The sequence below is a fragment of the Pelophylax lessonae genome, assembly GCF_965119305.1.
Source record: "Pelophylax lessonae genome assembly, chromosome: 6".
In the NCBI taxonomy this organism is placed as follows: domain Eukaryota; kingdom Metazoa; phylum Chordata; class Amphibia; order Anura; family Ranidae; genus Pelophylax; species Pelophylax lessonae.
The window spans coordinates 250,308,380-250,322,239 of NC_138773.1; the positions used below are offsets into that span (position 1 = coordinate 250,308,380).

Sequence of the window (13,860 nt, forward strand, 5' to 3'; positions counted from 1 at the left end):
AACACATGTCACTTTTGTGTATGCAAATGTATCTGGAATGTTACATTTCCACTTAGAGGCCATTAATTATTCCATGTACTGCAACAACCAACTGGGAGAGGGAGGGGTAGTAAAAAGAGCCCACATAGGTGTGCTGTAGTACACATGTGCTAAAAGTGAACATGCTGCCAAAAGGAGACTGTAGAGGGAGATGATATCATCAATCTCCTGCTTTGCTTCACTGTCTAGTTACAGGCTAGACGAAGAAGGGTGAAAAGACTGTTTTATAAAACTGCAGTGGAAAAAAATGTCAGGTCACTGGTCTGGCTGTGCTGTCTGGCAGAGTGTGTAAATCTCAGGACTGGTTAGACAGTAATACAAGTCCTTTGGTAAGTAAAATAGACCCTATACACAATTTCAACTGTGCTTTTAGCTGCTTGTGTAAATCCATTCAATACAGCATACAGTTGTACAAGTGCACTACTTACATTTGCTTTACTGTCCTCTCCAGCTCTGGAAGCTGTTCTTTGAGTGCTGCAATCGTTCTTGCATCATCGGATACGGATACATAAAATTCCTACAGAAACAGAATGGTATAAGATTAGGTAATTATTTATAGTATTAATGCAACCTTCTACTTTTCATTTACAGTACTAGAGCTGAAGTGTTTGGAACAGATTCCAGTCTTGGGTGATGGCACAATAAAAGTAGCCTATGAGCACATAAATAAAAAAAAAAAAGTCCAGCCCTTAGTTTTCTGTTGAAGAGACAAGAACTCACTGCTCAAGGTGGTGTAATTGCCTGATGACTCACACCGGTGCATGCCCCAGCTCGCCTCCGTGAAAACTTAATAAAGGAAAAGGAATTGGCAGCACTCCAGGTTGAGTCAAAATCCAGATTTATTGACTGGACATCCAAATATGACAATCGTGACAAGGTAGACGCGTTTCACACACTGACTTGTGCTTCATCATTAATGATTAAGCACACAGTCAGTGTGTGAAACGCATCTACCTTGTCACGATTGTCATATTTGGATGTCCAGTCAATAAATCTGGATTTTGACTCAACCTGGAGTTCTGCCAATTCCTTTTCCTTTACCTTAGTTTTCTATGCTTTCAACTCATCATTAAAAAAATTTAAAGATTAGAAGATTAGGGTGCAAATCTAAAACCCAGCAGGGCTGAACGAAAAAAACCCCAGACAGCTCAGGAGGAGCCACACTAGTAACAATCCGATCCGATCGGCAGACCTATTTCAGTCATGCCCCTTGACAGAAGCCGGTACATATCTGCCCGTGTGTACTAGGCTTAAGGCAGTGTACATCAGAGAGTATGCCTGCCCCTCCTTTTTCAACCTCACTCAGCTCCCACTTCTTCCCCCATTCCTGTACAACCTGCTTCCCCTCTCACTATAGATACAAAATATAAGGGAGAATGACAGTTGTCACCAGACCAGAGAGTTGTACTAGATGTACAGTAGACCCAGTTGCTCAATTAAATAATTTTCCATTCCATCCAAACCCGGACCAAGGCCCATACTCTACATCAGAACTTCAATGAGACCCATTGGTAGGTTTACGTGGGTTTTATTTTGAAATGTTTTTTAACTGCAATCTATCCACTCCATTTTTTGTTTTAATGTGTAATTGTAAGTTTATGAGACCCATCTGTCCTCAACTACCTGTATCATATAAGCTTACAGATCATACATAGTTACATAGTAGTTGAGGTTGAATAAAGACAATAGTCCATCCAGTTCAAAAAGTGTAGGTGTGTGTGACCGTAATCATATCTCATACCCCCTTATGTTCTGATCCTTAAGATGTATGTCCAAGAGTCTTTTGAAAGTAGCCATACTTCCCACAGAAACTACCTCATGTGGTAGAGAATTCCACAATCTTGTAGCCCTAACAGTCACATGCTGAACAACTTCTTACAACCAGAACTGCGAAGACAATGAAAAAAACATGAGACATGTTTATTTTCAGCAGGATGGTGCTACAGCGCATACTGCCAATGCACCAATGGAAGTTCTTCAAAACATGTTCCCAAACTCCATAATTTGAATGAATTTAAGGATGCCATCCGACTAGAAGTCTTTAGGATTGATCAACAGCTGTTGGCCCGAGTGATGGACAATTTAAAGTGAAGGTTTGAAAGATGCATTCAAGAGGATGGTCATCATCTAAATGACATTATTTTTCATAATTAAATAAGTAACTCAAATGGCATCTTGATACTGATGTCCCATCACCAACACCAAATAAAATTGCGCTCACCAGATGCTGTTGACCCTGAATACCATATAGCATGAGGGTCAAAAAGGCTGTTAGGATGGTCAAATCCTTTGAGAATGTCCTGTGGGACGAAATGCATCAGGATCGTGCCTGTTTAGCCAGACTTGCATTTGTTTCTGCCTTTACCATTGGAAATTTTGTGAGTGTTATTCCCCTTTTTTAATAAACTTTTTATTTGGGTTTTACACTATGTCTGTTTCCTTTGGTATATTTCCACATGGGTCTGGATTTCTGTGAGTGATCCCTTCTACCTACCCTGCTAGATATACACCTGGGAGACACCCGTGGTTGCAGATCGTTTCAGGAATCCTATACCATCCTAACAGCCTTTTTGACCCTCATGCTATATGGTATTCAGGGTCAACAGCATCTGGTGAGCGCAATTTTATTTGGTGTTGGTGATGGGACATCAGTATCAAGATTCACCTCTCTGTTTTGGATTACTCCACTTGCACTTACCATTGTGAACTCTATATGGACTTTTCTGATTGTATTCAGTTACAGATTTTCACATTTACTGATCACATATGTCATTTTATTTGTTTGTATTGAGAACTGTTGCAGTTCCTTACCCATTAGCGCTGCACTTTTATTTTATTTTCCGTTGCATCAACCTTTTTGTCAGTTGTTTGTGTCAGCAGCTTATACACTTGATTGGTTAGTGCAGTTTATGCACCCCTTTTTTTCCACTCAAATGGCATGTCTTGACCTCTGTTTTTTGTAAAAATAAATCCATTTCGAGTTGAAAATCTATGGAGTACTGTTCTTTTCAAAACCGTACAACTCCCGTCGGTCACCCTGTACATATATTTGTTTACATCTGATGAATTCTCACCATTCCATACTAGTATATATATCTTTGATGTGTTTATCCTATGGGAGTTTAATGACAACACACAATCACACTGATTATGCAAATCAAATGTAGCTGCAAGGATAAGTGTTTTTTATGAGATAAACTACAAAAATGGGAAAAACACTAATGTAATTTAGTATGAATTGGAATCTCCTCAATCTTGCATGTTTTTTTTTCTGCTAATATAGCCTAGTCAATTTGGTATTTGTCATTCCATAGGGGTATAACGTAAAATGGTAATTGGTTAATAGGCTATGAGCTAGTAGTTGTAAAGAGAGTTGGATGCAAGTGCTATATAAAATGATTGCTCTCTCCCTCTAATAACAGCCATGTGCGATGTAATTGCAGGTTAGCCGTGCATCTCATGGAGACAGGCCTGTAAAATCCATGTTCTGTGTAAAAATCATGCTTCTAAACGACTTGCCCACTTATCACAATCATTATGTATATTTTTAGTTGGAAGCTTTTGTGTAGTAAAGTCTCTTAAGGAAAATTGCAACATATTGACATTTCTAAAAGCTGGTAATGAAGTGTGGGAGAAGATATACAAATTCTCCCACTGGATTCACATTAATACGAGGACCTGCTATTGATGCAGACATCGCCTGCATTCTTCTAGTCCTCTCACTCACTTCTAACAGGGACCTAATGGAATCGATACAAAGCCAGGAAGTATATTTCCTGCTAATGAATCCATCTTGACCTGGCTATCAGGACATTTGTAGCATGCAAGTATATTTTGTAGCTAAAAAAACCTTTTAGGCTTCATTTCCCCAGCTCCCCTATACACCTTTCCTCCCGGCAGCAGCAATTAGGAAGAAAAAACACTTGACGCATGTAAACATGTGAAAATGCATCTAATAATAATTTATTCTGGCCATTGAAATTAATTACCAATCAAGTGTTTGACACCTCGCGTGTTAGGGCTCTTTCACACGGGCGATCAGATCCGCCTGTCAGTTTTTTAGGCGGATCTGATCGGATGCCCCATTCAGCCCTATGGAGCAGTGACATGTCCGCTGACACCCGCTGCCATCCGCATCCGATCCTGTCCATGAAATCCGGATGGATGGAAACCCTATTTTCCATCCATCCTGGGGATCGGATGAGAGCGGACAGGCGGTCCGCTCTCATCCGATTCCCCATAGAGAGCAGCGGGGGCTGCGACACCTCCCTCTCCGCACTGCAAGCGGAGACGGAGCTGTGATCCGCCGGCTCAGCGGGGATCGCGGATCGATCCCCGCTGAGCAGCACGGATCCGCCTATGGAGGCGGACCATGTGAAAGAGCCCTTAATGTGAGTTTAGACGCATTTGGATGTGTTTACACACATCCAGCATTTGTTATGCTGCTCCTGGACACACTGGTAGTGGCATTTGTTTTCTGCCTCTAACTACCTATGGATTCAATGGAGGTAACATAAAAAAAAAAAAAGACAGACATCCCTAACAGCAGGATTTGTATCACTCACGTGTGCATGCGGCCTTAATGCTAAAATCCACACAGATATAAAAAACACAATTTTTTTAAGTTTATGCACGTATATAGTCCCACCAATTTATTCTGTGCTTCACATAGTTATTGTACATTCACATCAGTCCTTGCCCTCAAGGAGCTTCCAATCTATCCAATCTTAACTCACATTCATGCAAACACATGCTAGGGCCAATTAAGACACGATCTAATTAACCTACCAGCATGTCTTTGGAGTGTGGGAGGAAACTGGAGTACCCAGAGGAAACCCACACAGGCACACGGGGAACATGCAAACTCCATGCAGGTACTGTCAAGGTTGGGATTCAAAAAAGTGCTGCTAGGCAGAGGTGCTAACCACCAAATAGTTCTGTATTCAATAATAAATCACTAAATTAATTTATTTTTTTACATGCAACTAATCTTAAAGAAGAATTCCAAGTATGGAATTTTATACATAGTTACCTTGGTCCATGTTGGACCAAGGTAACTATACATATACCATACCTGTGAAATCCCTTCAGAAGCTGGAAATCACTGTGGTAGACACTTCTATTTCAGTGATCTCCACTTGCTTCTGGGTCCCATGCCAGGCAGCTGCTGTGCTGCTTTGAGAACACAGGAGGTCAGCCGCTCAGCACAGCCATTATTCATAGAATGCTTTGCAATTTATCACTGAATGTACTGTAAAGGATTCTCTGATTGGACAAGGAGGTGAGGCAGGATGGAGACATCAAACTCTCAACCTTGTTCAATCAGGGAATCCTTTGCATTGACTGAGAACATCCAAAGCATTCTCTGAATGACACCCAAGCCAAACAGCCAACCTCTTGTGTTCAGAATGCAGCAAGGCATGCATTCTGGAACACCCGGAAGCAATTGGAGATCACTGGAGTAGTGGATGTTTACTACAGGTAATTCTAGCTTCTAGAAGGGACCACATAGGTTTTGTATGTACATAGTTACATTGGTTTAGCTGTACCAATGTAACTATGTAAAAATGCCTTACCTGGAATTCTTATTTAAGTACCTGATTTTGCCAAATCGTGGCTGGTGGAAAAGGCTGGCAGGGTGTCTCGGTACTTAATTTGCATGCAGGACACCCCAGGTAACACCCACCTCTAAAGGAAGAGGCAGGCAAGTTACCGTAAGACCGTGGAGGAGTGAGCTAGATAATACTTGACAAGGGCTCTATCTGAAATGCTGTAACTCAGACTTGGACAAATTGCAGCCCCAGGGCCACATCTGGCCCTTTAGCTGTCCCTGTCAGACCTGCAGTGCCTCTACTGTCAGCCTGTCTCTCTGAGCCTGTCAGCTTCCTCACTGAACTCAATGGGTTAGTCTGAAAAGCAGTGCTACTTGTCAAACTCTGCATCCTGAGTTAAAACTTCCACGGCCACAAAGCATGTGTTAGGAAACACAACTGGCGTTCGCGAATGCGTAATCCCCCTTTTAGTTATTTTATGGCTAACGCGCATTCGCCAATGCTCACGCGCATTCGAGATGTGTGTGACCCCACACACGTTATGCGTGCGCACACGTTGACCCGGATGTTTGGCGCCAAAGAAGGCCTATTTAAAGGCCCTGAGGCCCTGAGGACCGCGACCTGGTATTCACCCGCAGCACCCGCAGCAAAATCCATCCTCACCATCAGAGGCTCTGGTGAAAACCGGTGGATACTTAGACTCCACACCTCAGGCTAGCCTGTGTCACTTACCTCGGGGGTTCCCATTTCAAGCTCTGCCCTCCGGAAACGGTAGGCCTTCCTCTGCACGACAGGCTTCCACCGGCACTATCACAGCATGACTGCAGCATGTCAACAGCCCCATTTGGCTTTATTTTTACATTTTGGTAGGGTCGCAAAACCGCAGCTCAGCTGCCTGTTTTTACCACCCATGAATGCCTTCCTGTATATCTCCTGTAAGAGACCTATATCATGAGCAGTTGTACCTATTATTCCTAGCACCAGGTTTTTCTTTTCTATATCTTTATGTCCTTATGGACCTTCCCGGGTCCAAATTTAATATTGAGCAGAATTAAAGTACAACTAAAGACAACACTTTTTTCTTTTTTAGTTTTGTATAAAGTGTAGAGGGATTAGAACCCCTGTCAGTTTTTATTGCTGTCTGTGTCCCTGATATGCCCTCTCTATTCATCCTCTTTACCATTATCATTGAGGCTGGGTTCACACTATATAGCTCACAGCAGGGGTCCGGTGCATCCCTGTTCTCCATTTCAGGGACAAATCAGGCCTTCATTTTTGTCTGAATTCGGACCTGAAATGGAAACAAAGACGCACAGGACCCCTGTGCAATGTGCTCTGCGGCTGCCCCAGAGATGTGTGAACCGGCTCCATTGGGAGTTGGTCACCGTCTCCTGTCATACGAATTGGATGTGGAGAAACCAGCATCCAATTTGCATGAGTGTGAACCCAGCCTGAAAGTGAAAGTATAAGAAAATAACAAATTTTAGGTTGTCCCCAGAAAAGTAATAGAAGGGAAATCTTCCAATGGGAATACTAGTTCTGGTGACCTGGAGGTTCCCAAGGAATTCTCTTTTCAGGGATTCCATCTTACTTCCTGTTTGGCTATGGGGCAGGAAGTGAAAGGAAATCTCTGCAACAGGACACAGATGGCGGGAAAAAACAAAAAAACAAACTTACAAGGGTTATACCCCTCCTTGCTTCACCCAAAATGAAAGTTTTGCCTATAGTTCCACCAAGTTCTGCCCTCCAAAACAGTCCCAGTTTCATATGTGGCCCCTTGGAAAAATGAATTGCCAACCCCTGTTGTAGCTTCTACTACACACTCTGAGAAGCTCAAATTGTGCAGTGAAATCGGAGAAAGCAATTTCACTAAAGGAAACAACTTTGCAAGACTGAAAGTAAGGCAGCTTAAAATATCCTAGAAATTTGCATGCAATCTACAAACAAGGAAATGGTATTCAATAAGAATTATACATGCACTCACCTCAAGAAAAGACATAGCCACTTCGTCTTCCCGTAACAAGTCCCCATACAGGATGGCCCACTGCTGCACCAATCGGATCACCCTGCGCTTATTATTGATGGCATAATCCATTTTCTCTTGCTCTGTGCCCTGGGAGGGCTGGGCATGGTAGGTGCGAAGAAGTTAAGGAAGTGGTTGGAATGAATTTGACTATTTGCTGTGGTTCAAAATAAAACGTATTCCACTATAATTAGGCGAACAAATAAGCAACATGATGTCATGTTTCAGAAGTACGAGATACATTTGAACCCTGTAGTATTAACTGGCTGCTTTGCCCTCAGCAACTACATTTATCATTTTATTTCCTAAATACTTAAGCAGCAACAAAGGAGTTCCGCTCTTCCTCCTCCACCACCCTCCTCCTTTATATTTGGCACTTTATTTTTTTTTGGGGGGGAGCGAGTACCTGGATTTGACAGATACCCGCTCCCTAGGGCTGTCACCTCATCCCTTTAAAACTGAACACATATGAATTACACAGGTTCTCTGGCTGATTACAGTGCCTTATCTGCATTAAATTAGCCTCAGAACCGGTGTAATTCATATGAGTTCGGGTTTAAAGGGATAAGGTGGCAACTCCACCACTCACCCACTTCTAAACGGATCGCTGGAAGTGGGGGAGCCCATGCAAATGGCAGCTGAACAGCAAAAGAACCAAAGTAAAAAGTTGACTGGGTCCTCAGGAATAAGGACAGCCTAATAGTCACCAGCATAGAGAGATAAGGCAGAAATCAGTAACCAGAGATACATGCAATCAGGAACTTGAGAACGCAGGAATACGGAAGGCTCATCAGGTGATACAGGAAGTACTTGGGTCACTAGGAGACACAGGATGCTCTGGGGTCACAGGGTGAGATAGGGCTGCCACCTCATCCCTTTAAAACCAAACACATATTAATTACACAGGTTCGGAGGCTAATTTAATGCAGTTAAGGCACTAAGGTGTACGTTTACGAAACTGAGAATTTTTTTCCCAGTTCACTTCTCGGCGGTTCTCAGAGGAAAATAATCTCCTCTGGCACCCTGTTTATGAAGCGGAGAGCTTCACTTCTCACAGGGAGAACAGAGGAGAAGTTTTTCCTCTGAAATTGGTTGAGATCGATGTAAAAGTGAATAGGCCGCCTGTAATCTCGTGAGACATAGTGAGGTTACAGTACGAAAAACACTCTGGTACCTGTTTATTAAGCAGCGGTAAATTATCACTGCTGAGTACACGCCATTCTCCGAGGAGACCCCCACCTAATGGTAATTAAATAATTAGTCTCCCTACACAAAAAAAAAAAAAAAATATATATATATATATACGTGTATATATATACACACACATTTTATATATATATATATATATATATATATAGATATAGATATATATAGATATGTATATATACATAAATAATAGCAGGGGGACATGTTTACTGTCTTGGGTGGTCTGATGGAGGAAGAAGGAAGTCATAATTCTTCCTTTTTCCCCCTCAGTTCTCTGGGGTCTTCTCTCCCCGATTCTCCACCTCTGGGTTGGTGAATCTGGGAGTGTGAATTCTGGCACAGATCACCAGTGAAGTGAGGAGATCACAGCTTCATAAACTGCCCATTTTTGTATCAGTCAATGACCGATTCTCCATGTGTGGAGATGATCAGTGGAGAACATGTTCTCCCCCAATCCTCTCTGTTTCATAAACCAAAAATGATCTGTGATTATCAGGATCGAGCTCACCTCAGTTTCATAAACGGACACCTAAGTGAGTTTAATTACCACCTTAATCAGCCACAGAACCTGTTTAATTAATATCTGTTTGGTTTTAAAGGGATGAGGTGGCAACCCTAGGGTGAGACCAATTGATCTGTTGCCCTGGGTATCACTGGATGATTTGGGGTGTCACTGGAGACACAGGGGTATAGGAGTCACTTGGAGGTGGGGATGTGCAGAGGTCACTGGATGCAAAGGATGCAGGGACTCTAGAGGCACAGGAGTACAGGGGACACTGGAGTGCAGAAGGGATAGTCGCTGGAAGCAAGGGAACAGACAATGCACAGGCAGACACTAAAGGAACAAGGGAGTGCACTGGACACTAAAGGAACAAGGGAGTGCACTGGACACTAAAGGAACAAGGGAGTGCACTGGACACTAAAGGGACAAGGGAAGTCACTGAAGACACAGGGGGTTCAGCTACAAACAGATGAGAGGCCCTGGACGCAGACAGTTTGCATCCACAGCCACAGCCACTCCTCTGATGCTAACCACCTGTCAGCCTATCATTGATTTGTACAGGCTGCTGGTTATGCCTGTGATTACCCGCCACAGCAAAAGCTGATTCTTGGCAGCGTATAGGCCCTTATCGGCTAAGCAAATTCTACTTTTTCTGCTTGTTCATACATTAGTGTGGATAGTCTGGGCATAGGTCCACTTTAAAGATAACCTGTAGTCGTTTTCATGTTTTTCAGATATACTGTACATGTCAAAAAGGTCAGCTAAGAGCAAACAGAGTAAAATGGTCAATGGAATTTACTTCTATGGATAGTTTGTCATGTCATTATATAGGAGCAATGGGGCAGCTAGATTTGCTTAATATATAAGCAGGCTCTGCCTTCTAATTAGCTTCTCTCGCTTCTACATTCAGTCTGACTTTCTTCATATAGACTTTCTAATAATGGAAAGCAGCAGGTTGTAGTTTAAATTCAGTTCTAATTAACAGTGTTTTTCAAATTTATATACAAATTAAAATAATAATATAGTGATTTGGTAATGCTGACATGTTCCCTATTGATTTATGTGAAGTGTGGATTTTAATGATATGTACACATTAACTGGCTCTTACCCACAATGACCATAGTGTATATGTTTGTGTGTGTACACCTCATTGTAAAAGCCTAAAATGTCCCCAGCACTGCTGACCGAGGAGTGGCCCAGAAGGGTGCATTTTGTTTAAAACTAAATGTAATATGTTTGCATCCCATGGTGCGTTGATGACATTTTGCACTTTTATCTTGATTTTGTGATGGTGTCATCCTTCTGTCCGTCACTTTAGCACCCATATTTGAAAAAGGTTTTGGCGCTGTAGGATGTGCACTGAGTGAACTAGACCAGTTTTTCTCAACCTTTTTTCAGTTGAGGCACCCTTTTAAAATTATAAACAATCTCAAGGCACCCTTTAAAGTTATGGACAATCTCGAAACACCCCATTCTAAAATGTAAAAAACAATTCTAATAGCTATATATAACCCAGCAACATCCACACACGTAAGATACCCAAAGTTAGAGGTGATTTATTCTTCCCAAGCAAATACACTTTTAAAATACACTTTTGCACACTGGTACTGACTAGTATTCCAATGTTTCTCTTCTACATCAATTTCTCTCCATCAGTCAGCTAAAGTCACCCGAGTGCTGAGGGAGAGGGACACGGGAAGGTTAAACAAGGATGCTGTGGAAGCAACAGAGCTCCTCCCTATTAACTGATGATATTATTGATTTGGATGCCAGTGTCTAGAAAGTCGTAATAGTGAAAAATGAGAACCCGTGCCTTTGTGTAACCAAAGAGCAGGCTTGATCCACCTGCTGGCTTGTATACAATTTTTGGTCAATTTTTAGGCAATTTGCCAAGGCACCCCTGAAGAAACCTTAAGGCACCCCAAGGTGCCTGGGCACCCTTGTTGAAAAAGGCTGAACCAGACTCTCTATCATAAGACATCACACTGAAGGTTTCTTCAGAAGCATTGATATAAATGGTTCAATGTTCTTGGCAAAGTGATGCAAATATCTCTGCACTATATAAATAAATAAAGTAAATGCATTATGAATAAAAAAAAAACAAAACATTTCCAGATATATATTTTGACAAGCCACTTTGCCTTTGGGGTTTATAGGTATGCAGTTTTTTTTTTTCGTGCCATTTCAGTAATATAATTTTCTTACTTATATACAGGTCCTACAATTACCTAACGTTTCCTGTTTTAGGAATATAGTTAAAGCGACCTTATTTAAATGCAAAGAGCATGTGAAATAGCCTTATTTTTAAATTGTTTAGATAAAAAATAAAATGCTAATGACAAACGCTCAAATTTGATTTTTCTTCTGCTTTATGAGACTGCAAAGAGCATGAGTGCCATCTTGTGGTGGTCAAGCATTCTCCATGGCAAGGCTAAGATTGAATCAATAAACTTATCAATTTACTTATTCATTGTTTTTTTTTCTTTACTTACCTGATGTCAATGGGGTTGATTAACTATAAAAGTATAAAATGTTTTTGGTAAAGCTATGTTTACTTTAAATACCCAATTTCAAAAGACAACTACAAAACATTTTTGTTTGCATATGAATAAATGAACACACTCTCACCATACCTACAACACAAATACGAACAATTACTTTGATAAGTAAATATTTCCCACATTTTTAGTATATCAACCCTTATTGACTTCAAATGATAATAACACTTGAAGCTATATTATCAAAAAGTCTTCTAATCGAGTTTCAAAAGGATCAGAAGTACATGGCTGCATCAATAATTTCTGCCTCCCTAGTCTAATGGTTTTCTCCCCTTTCCCAACCCTTAGTTGAATGTTTTTACCCCTGATTATGTAAGGTCAAATTTAGGACCATCTGCACAGACATAGGGCACATACATTTGGTTAAAATGCATATTTATAAAAAGATTGATTAGCTTAATAATTGTTTAGTGCAGTCTGATCTTCTGCCATCTCATTCACCTGTCTTTGGCCAAACTAACAAGATCAGGATTGTAAAAACAGAGGTCCAATTATTACAAAATGGGTACCACTATTCTCAGATCCATTATCATATTTGTTTTACAAGAATATGGAGAAAATGGGGTTTTTATAACCCTACATTTTCTCTATGGGATGGGAGCAGGTGTACTTATTTTAAAGATAAATTTTATTAGCCAGGTTCAGTCAGTGTAGTCCTTTTCATTCTATTGTAAAGGCAAGGTTGAACTTTTGACCCGAGACAGGTCAGTTTCAAGCTTCCCGCCCAGAGTCAGTAGGTATCTGGGCAGATTTTATGTTTTTCAGGTTTTTCCCGCTCTGGGGAGCAGTGTCTCTGGGCAGATCAGCGCGTGGACCCCTGTTCCCGCCTGAATCTTCCCGCTTCTGGGGGCTAACCAGCCCCAGCCAGTTCGATTCAGGGCTATATAACAAGTGACTGCGGGGCTCCGAGTCACTTCATCACCTCAGGAGATTCTGGAGCGTTTCTCTCCCCCAGGCTGTCTACCTATCTCCGGCTTGAAAATCATCTGCCTGAATTGGGAGCTACCCCTGCTTTTCAAATGAGTCTGCTGCGGAAGGTTATTGAGCGTGCCGGTGAAGCTGGGGGCGATGCCTGGCTGAGGCACTGTCTGGACTTACCCACATCTGAAGTCCCGGTGGCGGCAGTGGTCGAGCCCGCGGAGCGGCGGGAACGGAATCCCTCGGAGGAGCTGTGCGGGTCGGCATCAGAGTCGGATAGACGCCATGAGGATTCGTCACGTCCGGAGGTTCGGGCGGAAGTCGGGGGTACGGCTTCGGACATGCGCAGTACCGGGCTATCGGTATCGGCGACTACGGAGGCCGGTCCGGCCAAAAGAAGACGGACGCCCAGGAGGAGCTTCCCTTCGCCTTCTCCCCCCAGTACTTCCGGGGCATCACACCACAAGTCGTCCGGCAGGAAAAGGAAGGAGGGGACCGTTGCCAGCACACCAAGGAGCGCGAATGGAAGACCGAGCGGGAGGTCGGAGGTCAGCACGCCGGGAGCATCCTCAAGAATCCAACATCCCCCTGGGCTCAGGGCTTCGAGGAGGGATACGGAGTCTGCTATCAGCGCTGAAGCCGCCGCTGCTACCCACAGGGCATCATCATCGGGAGTCGCCGACCAACAACCTGCCTCTGCATTGCCTGTCTGGGGTGAGTCATCAACTCCAGCAATGTCAGGAATGTTAGCTGTTATGTTAAGAATGTGTGAGGAATTCAAATCGGTCTCAGACCATTTGAAAAGCTTCTCTGTTCCTTCTGCTTCAAATGTCTGGACAGCGCCATCTTGTGGCGCTTTACCAGATTGTCATCCTATTGAAAATACCCCTTCTTTGACAGCTCAATCAGAAGGTCATCCTATTGAAAATACCCCTTTTTTGACAGCTCAATCACAGAACCTCCCAGAAACTAGCCTTAGGGAAGCCATAGTTTGTGAAATTTCACCTTTAGGTTATCATTTATCCGAGGCTGTGAAGGAGAAGATTTGGTCTGGGGTTTATA

The 13,860-nt window shown here is 42.5% G+C and overlaps 1 protein-coding gene across 1 annotated transcript in view; it reads right to left on the minus strand.

Annotated features, from left to right (window-relative positions):
- The window catches only part of RAPGEF4 (Rap guanine nucleotide exchange factor 4), a 480,844-nt gene that overhangs the window by 117,330 nt on the left and 349,654 nt on the right, over positions 1 to 13,860 (minus strand). The window contains exons 18-19 of the mRNA XM_082260932.1: positions 7,576 to 7,726; positions 468 to 556 (exon numbers count right to left, since the gene is read on the minus strand). Of these exons, the coding sequence (XP_082117058.1) occupies positions 468 to 556; positions 7,576 to 7,726 (240 nt within the window). The remainder of the gene's footprint in view (positions 1 to 467; positions 557 to 7,575; positions 7,727 to 13,860) is intronic.